This window comes from Manacus vitellinus, unplaced genomic scaffold, assembly GCF_001715985.3.
Source record: "Manacus vitellinus isolate BGI_N305 unplaced genomic scaffold, ASM171598v3 scaffold_3_pilon, whole genome shotgun sequence".
NCBI lineage: Eukaryota > Metazoa > Chordata > Aves > Passeriformes > Pipridae > Manacus > Manacus vitellinus.
The window spans coordinates 25,485,991-25,505,615 of NW_021940535.1; the positions used below are offsets into that span (position 1 = coordinate 25,485,991).

At 38.8% G+C, this 19,625-nt stretch overlaps 1 protein-coding gene across 10 annotated transcripts in view; it reads right to left on the minus strand.

Annotated features, from left to right (window-relative positions):
- Positions 1-19,625, minus strand: part of HDAC9 (histone deacetylase 9) — a 423,755-nt gene that overhangs the window by 273,363 nt on the left and 130,767 nt on the right. For 6 of the 10 annotated variants that reach the window (XM_018075491.2, XM_018075490.2, XM_018075489.2 and 3 more), the window contains exon 1: positions 899-1,227. In XM_018075491.2, coding sequence (XP_017930980.1) covers positions 899-1,004 — 106 coding nt within the window. In that variant the 5' untranslated portion in view covers positions 1,005-1,227. Of the gene's footprint in view, positions 1-898; positions 1,228-1,408; positions 1,491-1,847; positions 1,931-19,625 lie in introns of those variants that run through there. The other 4 variants (XM_018075494.2, XM_018075493.2, XM_018075492.2 and 1 more) reach the window with 4 other exon arrangements.

Sequence of the window (19,625 nt, forward strand, 5' to 3'; positions counted from 1 at the left end):
AGCTAACTTTATGCAGAACAAAGTCAGAAACCTAGGTTTTAAAAGATGTAAAACAGGTAACATTGTGCCTCAAAAGACAAGAGTTTCAGTCCAATAAAAACAGAAGTGGAATTCACATCTTAGGAGAGAATAGGCAAGAGCAACCTGAAATTCTGACTTTTTAGCCTGTCTAAATTGATATCTTAGCTGCATGGCAACAATTCTTCCAACTTAATTTATCCTCAGTCCATCATTTGCAGGTCTCAAATACAGCTAGCAAAGAAACTATAAAATACAAGGGTAGCTTCAAATACATGCGATATTCTTTCAGAGCAGCTTTGAAACACCTTCATTAAATAACACAACCAATTTACATCTCAGTGAGTCATAATATATAACTACCATTGCCAGGATCACAAATATTTTCAAAGTAACAAAATTAACCACATAGCTTAAAGACATTTTAAAGTAACACTTTAATGAAAAGACAAAGGGATTGGTATTAAACTCCCTTCATATGCAAACTAGGGAAAAGGAAACTCACAGAAAGCAAATCCTGTTTACAATAACCATATGATTAGAATTGCCTATGAGGGGTTCCAAGTGCAGCCTCCTGACAACGTCTGTCTGAGGAAGTCTCTCCCTGGGAATAACCCTGTATCGTGAGCCCCATTTTGCAATCCCGCAACAAAACAAACAAGGAAACCCAAACTAGATTTCAGTTGTGAGCATTCTGCTGTGTCTGGAAAGCAGCAGAACAAAGGAGACAAACTCCCCACAAAAGCAGCAACTGCTATCTAAAATACTACCAGAACTATTTAACAACAACTTACATAAAGCCCACAAAAACTGTCACTTCTGTAACGGAAGGGTGTTTTCTTGTCATGTATTTTCCCGGTCAGCCACTGAAGTCTCTTACCTGAGCTGATCATACTGTGCATTCTTTGCTGAGCCAAGAGCTGTTCGCGTCCAGAAACTCCATCTGAGGAAAAACACGATTCACTCTCGTAAATTGTCTGCAGCATATTCCAACTGGTCTGCACTTCAGCTACACAAGAGATTCATCACTGCACTTGCACATGGGCGTCGGGCACGACCCTCTGCGGTCCTACCTCCTCAGCGAGGGTTGTAGGATAATATGCTTCGGCAATTAGCAGTGTTTAAGCATTTGCACAAGTATCTATCAGGAGAGGGGGGAAAACCCCAAATCCACTGGCGGCAGCCCCCGGCCGCTGGAAGGGAGCCGTGAGCGTGAGCGCCCGGGGGCTGCCCCCTGCCGACTTGGAGCAGTTGCGTTCGGGCAGCCAGCGGCAGGTGGAAGGAGAAATGAAGAAATATCTCTGCGCTCTGGGCTTCCTGGCAGGGCGGGAGGGGGGTGGAGGGGGGGGAAGAAACTGCCTCTAACAAACCATCAACCCGAATAAGCCACCTTTCCAGGGACCAGGAGCCCCGGAGGATTTAATCTGAATGACCCCAGGCTAGTCCCGCGTTGCTGTGCCCGCGCCCCTCTCCTCTGCCGGCCGCCTGTCCCTCGGCCAGGCGGCTGGGCGAAGTTGGCGGGAGCAGCAGCGATAACTCATTTGCATTTGAATTGACACCCTCGTGGCCCAGCGGCGGCAGAAATAGAACAATGGCCGGCCTGAGCCAAAAATAGGTCAAGCATGGCCGGGTGATTGGAGCCTGCATTAATGCGTTTAAAAATACCACAGCAAACACAGCTGTCCACTCTCTGTCTTTCAAACTGCCGCCCGTCCTCTCTCCGCCGCTCGGCCTCGAGCTCAATTAACCCCTTCCTCCTGCCCAGCCCGTTTCGGTGGGGAGACGCCAGGGAGGGAGGCCGGGAGGGCAGGAGCGGGACAGGAACGCACCTTGCCCGGGACTCGCGCCCCTCTCCCGCTTCACCCTCCCCCGGGGAGTGTTTTGTGAAAAGCGAGCAGAACGCCACGGCCTCTGTCTGTATCGGTCCTAAAATAACGCTGGGAGGTTTTGCTGGCGATGTGGTTTCTGCCTCGCCCACGCGCAGCCATCCTGCTGTTCTATTTTTGCTGCCCGTTTCTCTGGCTACGCCACAGTTGGCTTTGGCAGGGGAGCCAGGCGGCTGCCTGCTCCCTGCAGGACCTGCAGCCGACGCCGGAGAGGCGATTTCTGCAGCTAATCGGGTTGGGGGTAGCAGAAGGCGGGGGCAGATGTCAACCTGGGACCGGGTTTTGTGCGTGTAGTTATAAGCAGCCTTTCCGTATTTAGCATGCTTCATGTAATTCTTGTAGTAAGTCACCAGTTGTGGCACAGCATGTTAGACACACTCACCGTGTCTATGTTACTGTTTGGTTGAGTCGTTAAAATTTGGAGAGAGACAGCAGCTCACACTTATTTTTAGAAATATTAGGCAATTTGCACGGTGTCTTTTTCAGTTCTACAAGATGATGTGGTTTCAGAAGAGCAGCGTTTGACAGTGTATCGGACAACAGCACCATGCTCCTCTGTGGTTGGGAAGGTTTCACACATGATATGTGAAGTTCATTTTTCATATTTCAGAAGTTGCATATCTCATTTGTTGATTAATATACCTACGCATTTTACTGTTACAGATAATATTTTACTTCTCTGGGCCCTGCTCTGCCTTATAGCACTTTTTACACAGGTGACTAAAGCCTGTTGCTACCTACATATATTATGCATCAGCTTGACTACTCACCTACCAAAATTACAAGTCCTGTTCCATGTCCCTGCTTTAGGGGAGCAACACTGGCCACTGGGATGCGATTCCTCACTGTAATCAAGAAGGCAACACAGAGGTCGTCTTGGAACTTTCTAGAAATCCACCAAATTCCCAACTATTGACATAATTTGCTCCTGAGGACACAAGAATCTGCCCATTATTTGAGGCTTGGTTCTGCCTTTTAACTTATATGACAGATCATAGCCAAGGGAAGTATATTTTTTTTTATATACTTCTCACAATTGTGTTACCAAAGAAAAGATTCAGGGTAACAAAGTACCGTGACACTCCTCTGATGTTTGGATACTTGATGGTATCTGGGAGGTCTGTGCCTCAAGTCTCCTCCATCATCCCATTTCCTTTCTCAATGTGCCAAATGACCTGGTCCTGCTGAGGGTTAGGATCTGTCCCAGACGGACAGAGGGAGACCACAGCAGCTGGCAGCAGCAGGGGTTTCCCTGCAGGATCCTCAAGTTAGCACCTATTGCTGCTCACCACCCTGCTCTCCTTGCCTTCTCTCTTCCCTCCCCCCATTTTCCACGGCAGTACTGCTCCCGGGGAAGCAGTGAAGCTCTGCAGATGGCATCTATTCAGCTCTGCAAAGGGGCATGGGCATGGGTTGAGCAGGGACAATGGCAGCACAGTGACAGGTAGGGTGTTACAGTGCAAGACAGCAGGTGAGCATAACACATACCATCGCATCACTGACTGCTGACCATTTGATGTCATAAACATTTTCTCTGGAAAATAAAGATACCCAAATGTTTTGTGGGAAATACGTGCCACTTTCACAGTACAGGGCAGAAGTTTAACACAGTGCAAGGGGGATCACCAGGAGAAACAGAAATCTTCTCTAATGCAGAAAAAGCTTTTTATAGAAAGAAGCAAATAAAAAAGTGGAATTGCTTATGCCCTTCAGCCAACCAGAACATGACGCTGTCTGGTGATTCACTGCCTCAAAATAATCAAGTTTCATATTACAGGGAAACACTGGAGGAATAAGTTAAAAACAGGTCAGAACATCGAAAATGGTGGAGTGTAGGATCCTGGTATTAGGTACCCATACGTATTTGTAACTTCTTATATATGCAGCTGCATTTTTAAAGATAGCCTTCACAGTTCTAAATGACTTCAAATACTTCAGTAACTAAATAAAAGCAAACCATATGCAAGAGTAGAAAATGTACATTTAGATATTTAGCTGCAAGTATTCTTAATTCTGGTGTACGTATTTTAAGCTGACAGACACATAAACTGTCCTATCTTAGCTAGTTCACAGACCATAATAACTACAGCATTATACTGTACATTTTAAATGATATATAAAAGCTATATCAAAATACTTTACTCATGAAGTCAGTCACCACAAAGGTAGGGCTTTTACAACCTGAGTTCTTCCAATTTGCTTTGACGTATTATGGGCCTACTTTGGTACATGCTTAGCTTTAAAACACGTGTGTAAATCCATTTCTTTTCAACATAATATTTAAGCACATGCTCAAATTCTATTGATTGCAATAGAATTTAAGCACATAGTTAAACACTTTGCTGAGTCAGCCCAGATTTTAACTGCACGATCACGTGAATTTAAAGAGTTCCTTAGGAGTCCCACAGGGAAAGAATAAAGGGTTCATGCCTGAAGAAAACCTGGTTTTTATTTTTAAAACTATAGATGTTATAAAGTGACATTTTCATACAAGAACAAGGCATTTTCTTTCTGTTTTTTTCAAATGCATTTTCTAAACTTGTGGAAATTTAATGACACTGTTGGTAAGGGTAAACTGCTGAAATGATTTAGTGCTGCTGAGGTGACTCTAAATGCAATCAGCAACTTTACAGAAAATGTAAGGCATGTTAGTAGCACTAAGATCTCATTACAGCATTTTCACAATGTGTTTCTCTTATTTTCCCTCTGAGTTGTTAAAAACAAATAAATAGAAGGATATTAAATCTGGAAACCACATTACTGCAACATTAAGACTAAGAAATTAAGCCCTCAAATTAGAAAGAGCTAAGATTTCTATTGCATTATTAACTCTGCAACACTATAAGTACCACTTCCGTTTTGTTTTGTTTTTGTTTTTTTTGTTTGGTTTTTTTTGGGTTTTTTTGTGGGTTTTTTTGTTGGTTTTTTTGTTTGTTTGTTTGTTTGTTTGGTTTTTTGGTTTTTTTTGTTTTTTTTTTGTTTGTTTGTTTTTAATTTTTTTACTTTCCTTTCAAAGTACAAACAGTATATAACTGGTTGTTTTTAGCATATCCCATTTCTCACTCATGTTATTCTGGAGCATAGCCTTCATTAATATTAATAACTTTTCAACTTTTGCAGTTTTCTTAGTCATAAAAGAATACTTGCATAGTTTTTTTTATCATATTGCTCAATTGTAGAACAAATATTACACACAAATAAATAAAGAGATGTTCTCTAGCTTCTAGTCATATGGTTAAATGAGGACACCGCAGTCTTACAGATGTCCCATTCAACCTTCCTTCAGCCCCTTTTTCATTTGGCTAGTGAAAAGGCAGCAAGACATACCATGCATCAAAATCAAACAATTCATAAAAAAGCAGGAGCTAAATCAAGGTTGCATGGGTAGTATTAAATTTGGCCTATTTCAGTACTGAAGGTTTGAGTTCTAATCTTTGCAGCCTAAAGAGATCCTAACTATTTTTGTGTATCTAATCACTGGGATTAAAAAAAAAAAAAAAAAAAAGAAAAAAATTAACTATTGTGTAGAACAGATGTTTCTGTTAGTCACAGTTCATTAGATACCATTAGTACCACGTGAAACCCAAACATCCAGCATAAATTACTGCAGCTTACGCTAGAGGATTAACTATGTTAACGAACAGCAGAAGACTATTACCACCGAGTAGCAGATGGTTTGGGATCAGTAAGAAATCGGGGGAGATGCTGTAGTGGTCTGGTCCTGCTCCTCGTTGGAACTAAGGGGCTGTATTCCAAGTCCCTGGGGAAGTTAAAATGGATCACTTAATCCACATGCTCTGTTGGAAATATGTAGTGCATGAATGTTTCTGACTAGTTTTCTGTGTAGCAAGCCTTGGCATTGCCTCTGCAGGAATACATGTTGCTTTCCTTTGCACTGCTGCAAAACCACATGATGGACATTTTACAAGTGAGGAGAAAACAGCAATTCTAATGTTTAAGCTCAATTCAAGCTTCAAAGGAATTTTCTAGGACAAAGGAAGGCGTATCTGTAGCCTTAGGGGATTTTATGACAAACAATGGGAGAATAAAACTTTACAAAGTTTTGAGGATAAGAAGCGCTATGCTAGATAAATGGATGGGTCTCTTATCATCTCTCATATAAGAATACAGAGAGCCTCACATCTTTCTCATGCAAATTAGTTCAGGGGTTTTGTAACTAGTTTATGACATCACTTCTTTCTCCTCTTAAAATATGACTTTTTGTTCACATAAATAAGTCTACTAGAAATTAATTGCCAGATTCAGAAAAACACCTCAACAACACATACTTGATTATAAGTGCAAGGCTTAAGTTAAGCATATTCTTAAGGGCTTCATAAATTCAAAGGTACTTTCCTGAATCAAAAAGCTAAGTAGTAAAAAAACCCGAAATACCAATGTGGAGCTATGAAATAAATAAATATTTAGGTTAGGAAATACATACAAAATTCATTTATTCTGCTGACAGAGTTGTTTATCAGGTCGGAACAAAAATCTCCATGTTTTGTGGCAAGACTGAGGTTAATTGCATATAAACACACAAGCTATGCAGCCAAAAGCAACATCAAATATTGACAAATAAATGCCTCAGACCAGCAAAGCACTTTGACCCTTTTATGCCATTAATGAGGTAAGCAGAGATACAAGCAATGTGAGATTTACCGGCTCTTCCATGGCTATGCTAATCTTTCTTAGAGAGACACACCTGTATGGACATGCATAAAGGAACCCTAGAGCACATAACAGCTGGAAATATGTTCAGCATGCTCCAGGCATTTCAAGCTTGTTGCACATCTACTGAGCAGATAATCTGTACATCCATGCAGGGTTTTGCACAGCATCTCCTGATGCTGGGTAGTCTGGCAGGTCAGATCAACCTGGTCACTGTTCCTGGACAACAGACTACTGAGCCTTTATGGCTAGAAAACCAATAGGAACACCATCTCTAGCTTGCAATATATGCCTGGGTTTAAGTGACATTTTTGGATTTAAGACAAGAAATATAGGCCATGCTTGCTGTCTGGAGAACTGAACTGTGAAAACCAATGGCCACGCAAAGGATTTAGGATCATAGCAGAAGTCAGCCAACCAAATACAAGCTCCTAGGACCACACTAGGACCAAAAAGGCTAATAAAATCTTTGGATACATAACAAGTTTATATTGAGTAACAGCAATGAGGTGATATCAAAGAGAATATTCTTGGGATACTGTAACTTGTTCCAGTATAAATACTTGAGAAAGAATGCTGAAAAACAGGATGGCTAGATAAAATTACGCATATAGGCATAAAATAGGTTTGGAAAAGCATTGAAAACTGGAAACTCAGACCTGTGATACTAAGTTTACAGAAGTTCAGGGTGCCTTGGCATTATCCATAATACACAGGGAAAGATGTCCAGTGGTATGGTAAAATGGTCTTTCTTTTAAGAAACAACGCTTTAAGAGAAATCCATCTGTTAGAAAAATTCAAGCCAAAGGTGGACATGCATTTTAAACACACTTTAACCACTGCAGCAACTTACAAATGGGCTTTATGTCAGTATTGGCCACATCTCTGAAAAGAAAGCTCTGACATTTCTACATGGCAAATTTAAGGAAGGTTTTGTGTGGGACTCCAAGACAGGTCTCATCTCATGACCTTAGATGGGTCAGATCTGGTGATCACGGGGGGAGATTCATAGAATCATTGAGATTGGAAAAGACCTCTAAAAGACCATTGAGTCCAATCAATAATGTAGCACTGCCAAGTCTACCAGCAAGTTCCCACTTTGGATACCTTCAAAGCTAATAAGAACTAGTAAGTATCGGTTAACTGATAGAATAAAAAAAATTAATAGAATAATTATTTCTACATCAGAAGTTTTCTTCTTTTAAATCACCCTCTCCTGAAAAGTGGAGGTATGGTTCTTATTTTTTTTTAACCCAAACTATGTTTATTTTCCTATTCAAATAGATAATTTTTTACAAGAGTAGAACAATGGAGTGCACTGTAAATATCTTGAGAAAAAAAGTCTTGGGGAAAAAAAAGGACCCACAAAGTGTTTGCTTTGTCTTGCTATTCAAAGCTGCCCTTTTACACCAAATAGTTAGATTTCAAAAGTAGGGTCTTTCTAAAATCAGGCTTGGATTCATGAAGTGATGAGGTGGCTTTACATAATATGTTACAACCAGCCTCTAAAGCTATAGTAGATTTACAGCAAATTTCTAGTAGATAGATACCTATGTAGATTGGGACAATTACTCTGTTAGGTTTCGAAGCAAGTAAGATGTTTTCTTAAATATCAAAAAATTAATATATAGTCAGAGAACTGCCACTACAAGCCATTGGAAGCTTGGCCAGGAAAAAAAAAAATACATAAAGCATTAAAAAGGGCATTCTGTAATGTGTGGGCCAAGGAATGGACCCGAGATGCCAGACCATGTGTTGGGCTGTGGGCACATGCCAGTCTCTCCCACTGTGCTGCCTCTCCCAGCATCTCCACCCCTCACAGGGGAGCATTTGAGCACATGGAGAAAGAGTGTTACATGCACAAACACGCCTCTGAGAGCAGTAACAAATTGACCACTGCTGCGCTAGGAAAAGGTCATATCTCATGCTGGTCAATAATGTTGTTATGAAACCACACAAAACCCTCATGGTTAGTTGGACCAGGATGGCAGCAATCCTCTTGTGTTTTGTTTTGTTTGTTTGTTTGTTTTTCCAAATGTTTCAGTGAACCCAGATCCAGTTTTCATCTAATTTTCTTCATCCACTTGAACTCTGATAAGGAACAGACCTCCAAATCAAAAGTTAATCAACATACACCAGCTTGGGAGCTGGTTTTAGTGTGCTGGTGAATTTGGGGCTAAAAGGATTCTAAAAGGATGAAACTGTGATTTCAATGGATAAACTAAATATTTTGCCTGACTTCAGTAGAACCAGCATTTCTCTCGAGAGATCTTGTGATCTTAATTTTTCTTGTGTAAGCAACAAATTTATAGACTGCAAAAGAGAAAAAAATCAAAATACAATTGAAAGCAAGGTTTCATAACTCTGAAAGGAAAATTAAAACACATTTTGAGTAAATATAACCTTTAGCTAAGCAAACCACCTTGAAAATCTTAATACAGCTACTTAGTGCAACAGAAAATACCTTTCCAATATACTATGATATTGCCAAAAGGTGTCATAAACTTGACTTTTGTAAATACAGGCATTCAACTGGTATTCCTAAGGCCAGACCAACCCTAAGAAGGCTTTTATTCATCCTTCAAGCTGATTTAGCCAAATCATGCAATGTTCAGTTTGCTGGGCAGTCTGTTCCATAGAAGGGATGGAACAAATGGAGAGGGAAGCTACAGCAAAGGCCCAGCAAAGTCACACCTCAGCAGGCAGATGTGGGAAGTTGCAGCTGCTGCTTCCACACGTTCCTCATCTGCCCCATCACTGGCTCAAAGTAGCAAGAGGCAGGTGCTCTTAAGTTCTTAGGACAAAGGGGCAAGGCTGGTACCAAGCCCTACAGTTTCCTAGAATGAAAACTGTTTACAAAAAAACCTGTCAGGTTGTTTTGAGCCTCAACCCACTTTGCAATGGCCAAAAAAATGCACAGGTCAGAACTGATAGTTTGCATGAAAAGCATGGGGAAGCAGGAAGATAATACACTGAATCCATGTTCAGACAACACTCCCATTCTAATCACCTCCAATCAGATATATTTATATCTTGCAAAGAATCTGAGAGGGGAAAGCTCTCAAATTAGCTTCAATCCTAATTGCTGCTGGGAAAGGGCAGTCAAAAAATGAATTAATAAATGAAAAGGAACTCGCTAATGCTGGAATCCCAGTGCCAGGAGCAAAGAAGGAAGACTATTTTAGATGAGCTTAAGCTTCTGACTGTGCAAAATGTAGAATCAAACTTGGGCTCAGGGCCTGTTCTAAATATAGCATAGCTCTATAACAGTCATCTATGCACTTCATACTCTGTTGTTTGGTAGTCAAGAGAACAGGATGGCAGGATAGGTGATAATGGCAGGAAAACAGCACTTTTCAGTCAACAAATCAGAGGATCTGCACTATCACAAGCCAGGTCTTACATAAGTCATCAGTCACAGAGGGACTGGTCTGTGGATGCTATGATTGCACTTCATTTCAAGTCCCCTCCCCCTTTGTTAAAGCACTTGCCAATGAAATAAACTGCTAAGAACGTTTCCCTGAGATTTGGATTTTTTTTTTTATTTTAAATTTTAATATAATCCAAATAAGGTTTTATGAATAGTCTATTAAAAAAATGAGGGCATTTTCATCAGCCCACAAAATAATGCTGTACATGGGGTAAATGTTTTGGCTAAAAGTAATAGTGACAAAAACTAGACACTTAAAGGTAGCGGGTATCACCCATGTGTCCACAGGAATTAATAAATAAATCACAACCTAGATTATCTTAAACTTAGACTGTATTCTCCATCTTCTCTCCTTAGCTCTGCCAGAATACCAGAAAAAAAGAAAAGCTAAAAAGGTGGAGACAGAAAACTTTGACAACTAAAAAGTGCACATACAGTTTGCAAATGGTTTATTTGCCATGACTGAGGAAGCTTTCTACATGTTGGAAGATAAAGGATGATAACTAAAGCTATGAGACTGGTTTTGTGTTATCTGATAAATGGGCACTGCCTTAACTAAAAATAGATATGCTGTAATAATAGGGCTGAAAAAACCACCATGTAAGTAAATTACCAGTGTGATGAAACAGGCTTAAGTTTGGTCAAGCTTTAGTTTTTTTCTTTTAATTGCCAGTAAGAATGCTTCTAAAAATAACATCCTCATGTTTTATAATATTAATTTGCTTACCATTCTAAAGAAACACTTGTGTCCATTTTTGCACTGTACACAAATGTGACAACCTTGCATTTAAGGAGTAATTTACTTGAAGTAACACAGCAAAGCTGGTTTTATTTAGATAATTTCAAAGAAAATGCTACTGTAAGCTATTTAAACACACTGTTTACTTTCAATCACTATTTACAGGCATACAAAGCCTATTTCTCTTAAAGATCTTATATATATAAATCTCATATGCTTGTGTATAAAAATATAAACAGATAAATAAGCACTTTCAGCTACTGGTGTCACACACCACAGTTGAAATACTAAAGTGCACATACACTGACGTAAAAAAAAAAAAAGCTGAAAGGTACATAAACAAGTGTCTAGCTTAAAACATGTGATGATCGAGTATTTTATTGACTTGGGGCCTAAATCATTGTATGCACTTCTATTCATTTAGTGTCCTCTCAGATGGAGCAGAAAGCCTCCAGCAATTCAGAGAGACAGTATGCTATTCTGGGACCCACCAGAAAATGAGTTGAGAAGTTGAGCAACTAACTATATTTGCAAGGGGAAATCTCCAAGGCATACGTACCAACAAGAATATCAGGCTAGAAATACCCTAGGATGGTTGTCAACAAAAATATTTCATTAGTCAATCTTTTGGAGTCCTATGGCTCCCATCTCATCTTTTTGCCAAGTTATTTAGCACTGCAGACACCAAAGTTTGGGATGTGCTTTCAATTCTCGCACACTTTTTCTGGACTTCAGCTGTTTTGTGATACTTTGCCTTCTGATCCTTCTGACCACAACCTTGTCACAGGATGCCGGGGGGGGTTGTGCATACTCCTGCAGTATGAGGAGAAAGACAGAGGTGGTTAGCAGATTAGTGTCTATGTACCTCCTTCAGAGTGACCTGCAGCTGTGGAGGGCTGGACTGAATGATCATGGTAACTCCTTCTGTTCATTTCTTCTCAAGTGGCATCGGAAAAGAATGTGTTTCTAGGCAGTGCATGAATCTGAGGACAGCCATTTCTCTAGCATCCTAAATATGATCATGCTCTAAAGAAGACCATGTGTACTAAACAACACATTTATGGAACATCAAAATCAAACCGCACTGCAGCAGTCTTGGCACTGCTGCATTGCTGATCAGTGGAATGATGTTTTCTTGGATGGGACAGAGAGGTTTCACTGGCAATACCATTTTAAGGAGTCCCTCAAGTGCTCCTGCTACTCTCCTGGCCTTGCTCAGCATGCCAAGGTTTTACACATATTTATTCATTCTAAAGGAAACCAGACCATGTTGCCAGTACAGCTCAAAAAAGCGCAAGCAAAAAAAGCAAGAACTTTTTATTGTCATGAGGTTCTTCTCTGCCTTGTCAAGCCACAAGCACAGTGAGAGAAGTTCAGAGGACTCCTGATAGTGCTTTACTAACCCAGAATTCTCATTACCAGTGGCACAACAGGTATCCAAGAGGACTTGCATATTGAAGACATTGATGAATCACAGAAAATCTATACGGTCAACCCAATATATATAATTAACATAACTTACTACTCAAACTAGCCAACATCATTTAAAGATACGCACAAAGGAAACAGCACTCAAATGTATTTTGAACACTATGGGGGAAAAAACAGTCTTAGAACACAGGGTTTTTTAAATCTCATGTTTCTAACAATTTAAATCCATGTTGGTAGAGATATAAACTGCATTAATTAAATAAAAAATTAAGGTCTCCTTTGAAAAGGAGAACAGTATTCTTCAATTAGTTTCTGCACAGAACAAACTACATTTTCTGATGATGCAGAAAAAGGAATATTGAGTTAAGCAATTTCTACAAGACTTCATCTGATGCCTTTACTTTTCATCAAACTTCAAACTAAATCAAGGCTACTTTAGGACTTAGATTAGAGAATGGTCTCAGTTTCCTCTGCATCTTTCAATGCTAATGTCCAAAACTCTCCCACTGGTGTGTAATTTTTCTGTCCCAGAGGAGGCAGCAATTGGAACATGCCATTTGTGCACTGAGAGGACAAAGGGACATTCCCAATGCTGCTGGCATCACAGGAGAGGCTAATAAACAATCCATATCATTTGGCCACCCCATTTAATAAGCTTCATATTTATTTTAATTGTCTTTCCAAGAGAAAAAGGATATACAGTAAGGCTCGTTATATGTTGTTCTGCTCAACACACAGATTTGAAGAGAACTAATTTTGCCCATCACTAAAATTGATAATACAGTTTTCAAATTTTCAATTTAGAGGCAAGATATGATAATATCCTACCCGATCTGGAAGAGGATTGAATCCTTGTCATCTTGGAAAGTACAGCATCATTACCTGATATCACATACAACACAGTATGAGCACGTCTCATGCCATTCACTGTCATGCAGAACCAATAATCTATTTCTGATTCACATGGATGGTCAGTTCCATATTTGCAAGGTAGCATTTTTCCCTCTACCTGAAGCAATGTAATTCTTCACTAGCAGAAAGTAAGACCTGCAGCAGTCTTAGTCTGGCAGTACCAAGAAGGAAAGTAACTTTTCATTGACACGCAGGAAGGAAGTATCTGCTTAGACACATACAAAACCCTAGTGGACTTTTTTTTGACTGTGGTTTTTTTTTTTTTCTTATAGGTTTCTACTTTTCCTCTAGTAACATTCAAAAAGATAATGTGACCTTTTTTATATCTATATATTTGTTATACATTTCTTAAAGGTGTTCATGAAAGATGGTAATGAATATTTTAAAAAAATAGAATATGGTTTTTAGGGCACTCAGGATTGAGCAGTCCTGAGCTGAAATTGCTGATCACAGATTTCCAGTGACTGGAGATCCCATACACTCTATTTTTCAGATTCCCATCTGTCAAAAGGGAATAAACAGCAGTGTATTTCATATTACTATTTAGAACACAAGTGCTTTAAGGGTGCTCAGACATCATGGAAGTGGAGAACATACACTTTCTTTAGGTTAAAATACTTTTGCCAAACTACTTTTACAGTGTACAACCAGTTAGGAACTGGTAATCTGCATCCTTCCACAGGCAATTCTGATTACTACCCATGACTCTCAATGTTTTTTAGATCCTACATTACTTCAGATAACTGAGTATTACCAAATAAAATTGCATGTGATTTCCCCAAACCACAAGGGTAGATGTTTTTTCCTCAAAAGCTAGAGATGAACACAAAAAGTCTGTGCTTGCTTTCATATTTCAAAAGGCGGTTTTTTTTACCTGTATTCCCTTAACTTGTCCTTCTCTTCAGAACATTTTATATAGTTCTGTAAACAGAATATTGCCACTTGTGAAAAAGCACAATTAAAAAAACTTTATGTGTCTCTAGGTTCCCAGGCTTACAACTCAGTGATATTTCCATTCACAGCAAGAAACAAGCAACAGCTGTGGCAAGCAGTGAATCTCACTCATATAGACATTAAATGCCTGGTGTTGAAAAAAATTGTCTATTTTAGCTCAAGACAGTGAATTAAAAAAAAAAGCAACAAATACCTATAAACCAAATGCACACCTTCGGGCAAACATTTCTGTCATTGAATCTGTTGTACGTTGATGAAGTAATGGGATCAATTGAAGGACTTTTTCCCCATTCCACTAAAGCTGTGGCCATACCCACCTGCTCCTTCTATTTCATCTCCAGCACAGACCTGGCATGGTCAGTTAGTTTTTGGTCTATTTTTGGCATGAGGATATTTGAACAATGATTGACCATGATAAATTGCCTCTGCCCTCGTCAACATTAAACTAACAAGTTCTTTTCATACCCTTCCCATGAGTCTGGAAATCTCATTTGCAAATAAGGGTAAAAATTTCTGTAGGATGTTCCTTTCAAACTGACCAGAACAGTCTTTGTATTGTGGGACCCATGTTTGTAAATGCAATCCTTTCCTTCTTTGTTTACTACTCCCACCACTGTTTTCCAAGAGAAAAAACAGTAACTGAGAACCGCTTTTTCTACATCTTTCCTTTCTTACCATTAGTCTTTCTTCATTATTGCACATACACGACTGCCTGTCCTGCTCTTCTCCTTTAACTCCACCTTTCATTTGCTAATGAAATGCTGACTCTCTCCATGCCTCAGACAAAACACACTTTCTCCCACGCTAGTCTCTTGTTTCTCTTCAACCAGCTGGCTTAAAAACTCTCCTCCTTAGGTCAATACAAGGAATTGAGCTCCTTTGCTCAGAAAATCACTGACCAGTAATATGGTTCTTTTCTTCCATGTCTGACTAGATATGTATTTTATACATATGGCCAAGATATTTCCTTTCAGGTTGAAAAAATTACTCGGAAGAAGCTTTATGAACAGGCCTTGTTGTGGCGATGATAAACATAAAGTGCCTCCCTCCATCAGATAGAAGCAGAGGTTGTGGTTCTGTACTGTCATTGTACTACCATTGCCATTGCTACTTTCCTGTACTGATGGAGGCTTGGAGATCCTCCACAGATTTGCCAACAGCTGCTTCTGCAGTAAAAGTTCTTTCACTGTCCTGCCATGAGCTGAGAAAACACCCCATAATCATTAGAATTTATATTTATTCCAAACCCATTAATTCAGAATTCACTTCACAAGGTTTTAACTGCCATAATCTCTGCCGACTGTTGAACTCAAAAAGAGATGCAAAGCATTCCTTAAAGAACAGCTCATGTCAAACATTTATCAGGTTTCCCATTCTTTTAATGCATAAATGAATGCCTCTGTCATTTACAGATTTCTGTCTTGTATTTGCTTTCTATAGTTTCTAAAAAGAGTGCTCCACAATCTCTCCTCCCAGAAGCTTCTGATCACTAATTTTTCGTTTTAATCTTCATTGGTCTATATTTATCACTACATTTCACACCTTTACCTCTTCTTCTTTGATCCTTTAATAGCCATCGTGCCTTTCAACTTCTTTATTAACAGCCTGAGCATTCTTCATCAAATACAATTAAGAACGTGTTCCTTAACAGTTGTTTTCCTGTTGTACTTGCAAACTTTCATCTTTCTTATGTCTACAGAGATACTGCAGAAATTTTTGTCTCAACTACTAAAAGAAAACTTCAAACGCAGACAATTTTGTCACGTCTCATTCCATTTTTTTGGAGAGGGCAGTGGTGGTTTTAGCATTCAGAAATCATCCCACATTTTTAAGTTTTGTAGCTGTTAACCTTGTGTCTCTTTCTCCTGGAAATGTCTAGTTTTTTAAAAAGTCAACAAAAGGGGAAAGACCTCTCCTGTTTCACCTTTTCAAATAACAGAGGCAATTCTTTAATTCAACATTTTCATGTGATAAATTAGTGAAATATCAATGGATAGGCAAGCGAAAGGGGAAGCATCCAAAAAGCATCATTTCCTTTTGATTACAAAGGCTCACCATTTCAAAGCAGATGTAAGGACACTGAGAATATACTGTGAGGTTTGTATACTTAATATTCATCAGTTGTAATCTTTCCAGAGGCAATTTTAACCTTTGTTATATGGAAAACAGAGAGGAATAAACCCCTACTTTTGGAAAACGTGAAACAAAGGTAGGTTTTTTATTCCGTGAGAGAAAACATTCTTCCCACAGTGCACAGAAGGGGAGTTGCACCTGAATAGAAAAGGAGGAGTGGGAGGTGGCTGCAGAAAAGGGATGGTTACTATGCAACTTGGAAGCCTGCTAGAAAAACAAACACAGAAAAATGGCAGTTTGGGAAAAACCACATTATCAGTCTGAGACTGAACAAGATACAATGAATTAAAAGCATATGTCCAATGTCACCAAAAGACAAGACTGCAAAGCATAAGCAAAGCTTTCTGAATAAGTCTAGGGTCTATTAAAAAAAAAAAGTCCAAATTTCAACTATTTCTTTAGCTCTCTATTGATACTTTCCTATGTCTGCCTTAAAACATGCTCAAGGCAAGCAAACACAGTGGCATACAGTAACACTGTTCATTTAGCCAATTCAGCATCCTCTGACTATCACCAGGACACTCTGCAAATTCCCAACTACCCTTACACTATTCCCCTCTTGCTCCTCAATCTGCATCACGCTGTGCAGACTACATACATTTCAGCCACGTGTCTTACATGCTGAATCTGATAGGGATCTACTAAATCCTTACATTTTCATTTCAAAAGTGTGTTTTCATGGAGGGGCAATTCATATTTTTTACTTTAAGAACAACGCACATGGATGGTGCTACAGAGACTTTATTTTGAAGCAATTTATACCCTTGCACTTTCACATGACAGAAATTTGTCATCTATGGATCGGCAAGACTGGCACCAGTCTTCCTTTATTAGTTGAATATCAACAAATATCATCAAGCATTATGCCAAAACAGTAGAAAGCAAAGCTACTCCACGACAAGATACAGCTGCAGCATGCAAATTTTAGAAAACAAAAAAAGCTTATCTAAGTAACTCAGTGTGTTTTCATAATAAAACAAACTTTCTAGAAGTAACAATAACAAAAGGGAGTGAGGTCTATAATTCTACCAAAACATTCAGCCCTGATGTTTACAGGTGCTTTATACCAACTAGGTAAAAAATAGCAAAGAAATTACTAGGTTATATTAAAAGAAAAGCTTAAAATAACCATTGTGAGCTAATGTTAGAGGTATGCAATGAAGGTTAGGTCAGGCCTACAATGTACTACTGCCTTCAGCTGTAAGATCTCCTTTATGAGCTCTACAAATACACTAGTAAGTCTGTTGAGAAAAGCATCATCAGTAGACCTTGCATAAAGCCATCTGTCTCCTTGTTTTCCATATTTCATAAATATTAACAAATATTAAGTCAATTTTCCACTCCATTCTTATTTTAAGAAAATACTGACAGTTTAGTTGCAGAAGTTCCTGAATTCCTTTATATTTTCTTATTTATGAAAAGAAAGTAGCCCAGCAAAATCACCTCTTTGAGATTTCCTCATCTTTGTTGCTTTTATATTAAATGCAAAGCTAAAGATATGACTATTGCTGTCCTAACTCCTTCCTCACAAATATGGTCACATCATGTCACAAAAGATGGTGTCACATCTAAAATTAGAAACAAATCTCAACTGTGATGATTTGAACACTGAGCCTAACCTCGAGAAATGCTGAGCGCCTTCCAAGAGGCACAGGAAAACGAGTTTGAGGGTTCTCAGCAACAGACAGATTTTGAATACAGAATAGCAAATCAAAAGACAACAGTAAGATGGGAAGAAAAAAACCAGAAAAAAAGATATAGAGATTGATTTAGAATAGGTATCGTGGAAAAACAGAGTAGAAAGTGGCAGGATTAGTGCTATCCACTTATATATAATACTTAGGGAATGTTTTTCTAAAGACTAAATTACTCTTAATTTTTAAAGTTCATTTCAAAATCTAAGCCAGTGCCTGACAGAACCAAACCTGCTTCAAATTATATTAAGCCCTGCAGATTTGACCCACAGAAAAAATAATGACATTGCATATTAAAGATAAGCCTTAAATGACCTTATTTACTTCACTATACCACCTGACAGGATTGATGAGATCACTAGCTATTTCTGAATTATCCCAGAGCATAAAAGGGGAGGAGGGGGGAGACACTGGAAAATATTTACAAAGACAAAACTATGAAACTAACAAGACACTTCCTAATTCCTGCTACTTCGCAATTTTTTGAACTACACTTTACATTCTTTTCTGTTGTCTTTCCACTTCAAGTGGAAACTTTCCACACTGCTCAGTAACTAACCCCATTTGTAAATTACTCAGTATGGTCAATACATTAGATTAAAACTACAATAATTCATAACAATATCATTAACCAAGGAAGACTGATATATCACTAAATTTAACAGTATCCATTTTTAAGCAAGCTAACTTGTCTACAGTTATGTGCAAAACAATTTTATTTACCTCTGTTCAAGTTGGGAGACACAACAACCACGTGTGGTTGCACAAAGTATGAAATTTCTTTTGAAAACATATCATATCAATGGAACATTTATGACAGACAACATTTCTGCTATATAAGATGTGCAACACATAATTTACCATCACTCTTTTTATAAAGCTTGTTTTCTTCAGATTACATTGCATCAAAACCTTTCAAATGTAATTATTATAGACTTTCTGACAAACAGCTGAACATTAGGAGTCCAAAGCTCAGAATGTCTGACTTCTAGGAGGGACTGTGAAAGCTGCAACTGTATCTCATACTTCTCAATAAAGCCAAGTACGTGGGCTGAGTTGTTTTTCCTGTTGGAGCCAATGGACTTTACTGCCACTGTCTCAAGCAGCTCTGGAGTCCACCCCTGCATCCCATCCAGAAGACCACATAGAAAATACAGTCTATCTCACAGCATAAGGTACAGTGAAAAGATCAGTAGACCTTTTCTGTATTTTATTTTACTTTAGCGAACCATTAAGGATAACTGTTATCACAGGGAATAGAAAGAAGCACCAAAAGTTGCTGCAATGACCACACGGACAAAGTAAGAAAACTTGAAAAATCAACAATCTTACTTGCTTATCAGAATACATAATTCATATTGATATGTTACATTAAATACATTCTCAAAGAATCTGCTCACAGCTGTGGTAAGATCTGAGCTTTTATTCAAACTACTAAGCTTCTGCCACTACAGTCAGGAATTTATCTGAGTTCATGGTATTCATTGCTGTGGAAGAACCTGCAGGAGAGAAGCATTGGTGGAGATGTTTCTGTTCCAGCTTAGAAGTGACACAGACAATTTGACTTGAAGGCTACTTTACTTCACATCTGTCCAATCCACAGGAAATTGCCTGCTGCCGCCCACAACTGATAGCTCCAGAAATAGAGTAAAATTGATTTCAAAGGGAAAAATTGATTGATTGGGGGGGGGAATCATTAAACAGAGAAAAAAAAGTTATTTATTTCATTTGAAAGGTTACAAATTAAAATTACCATA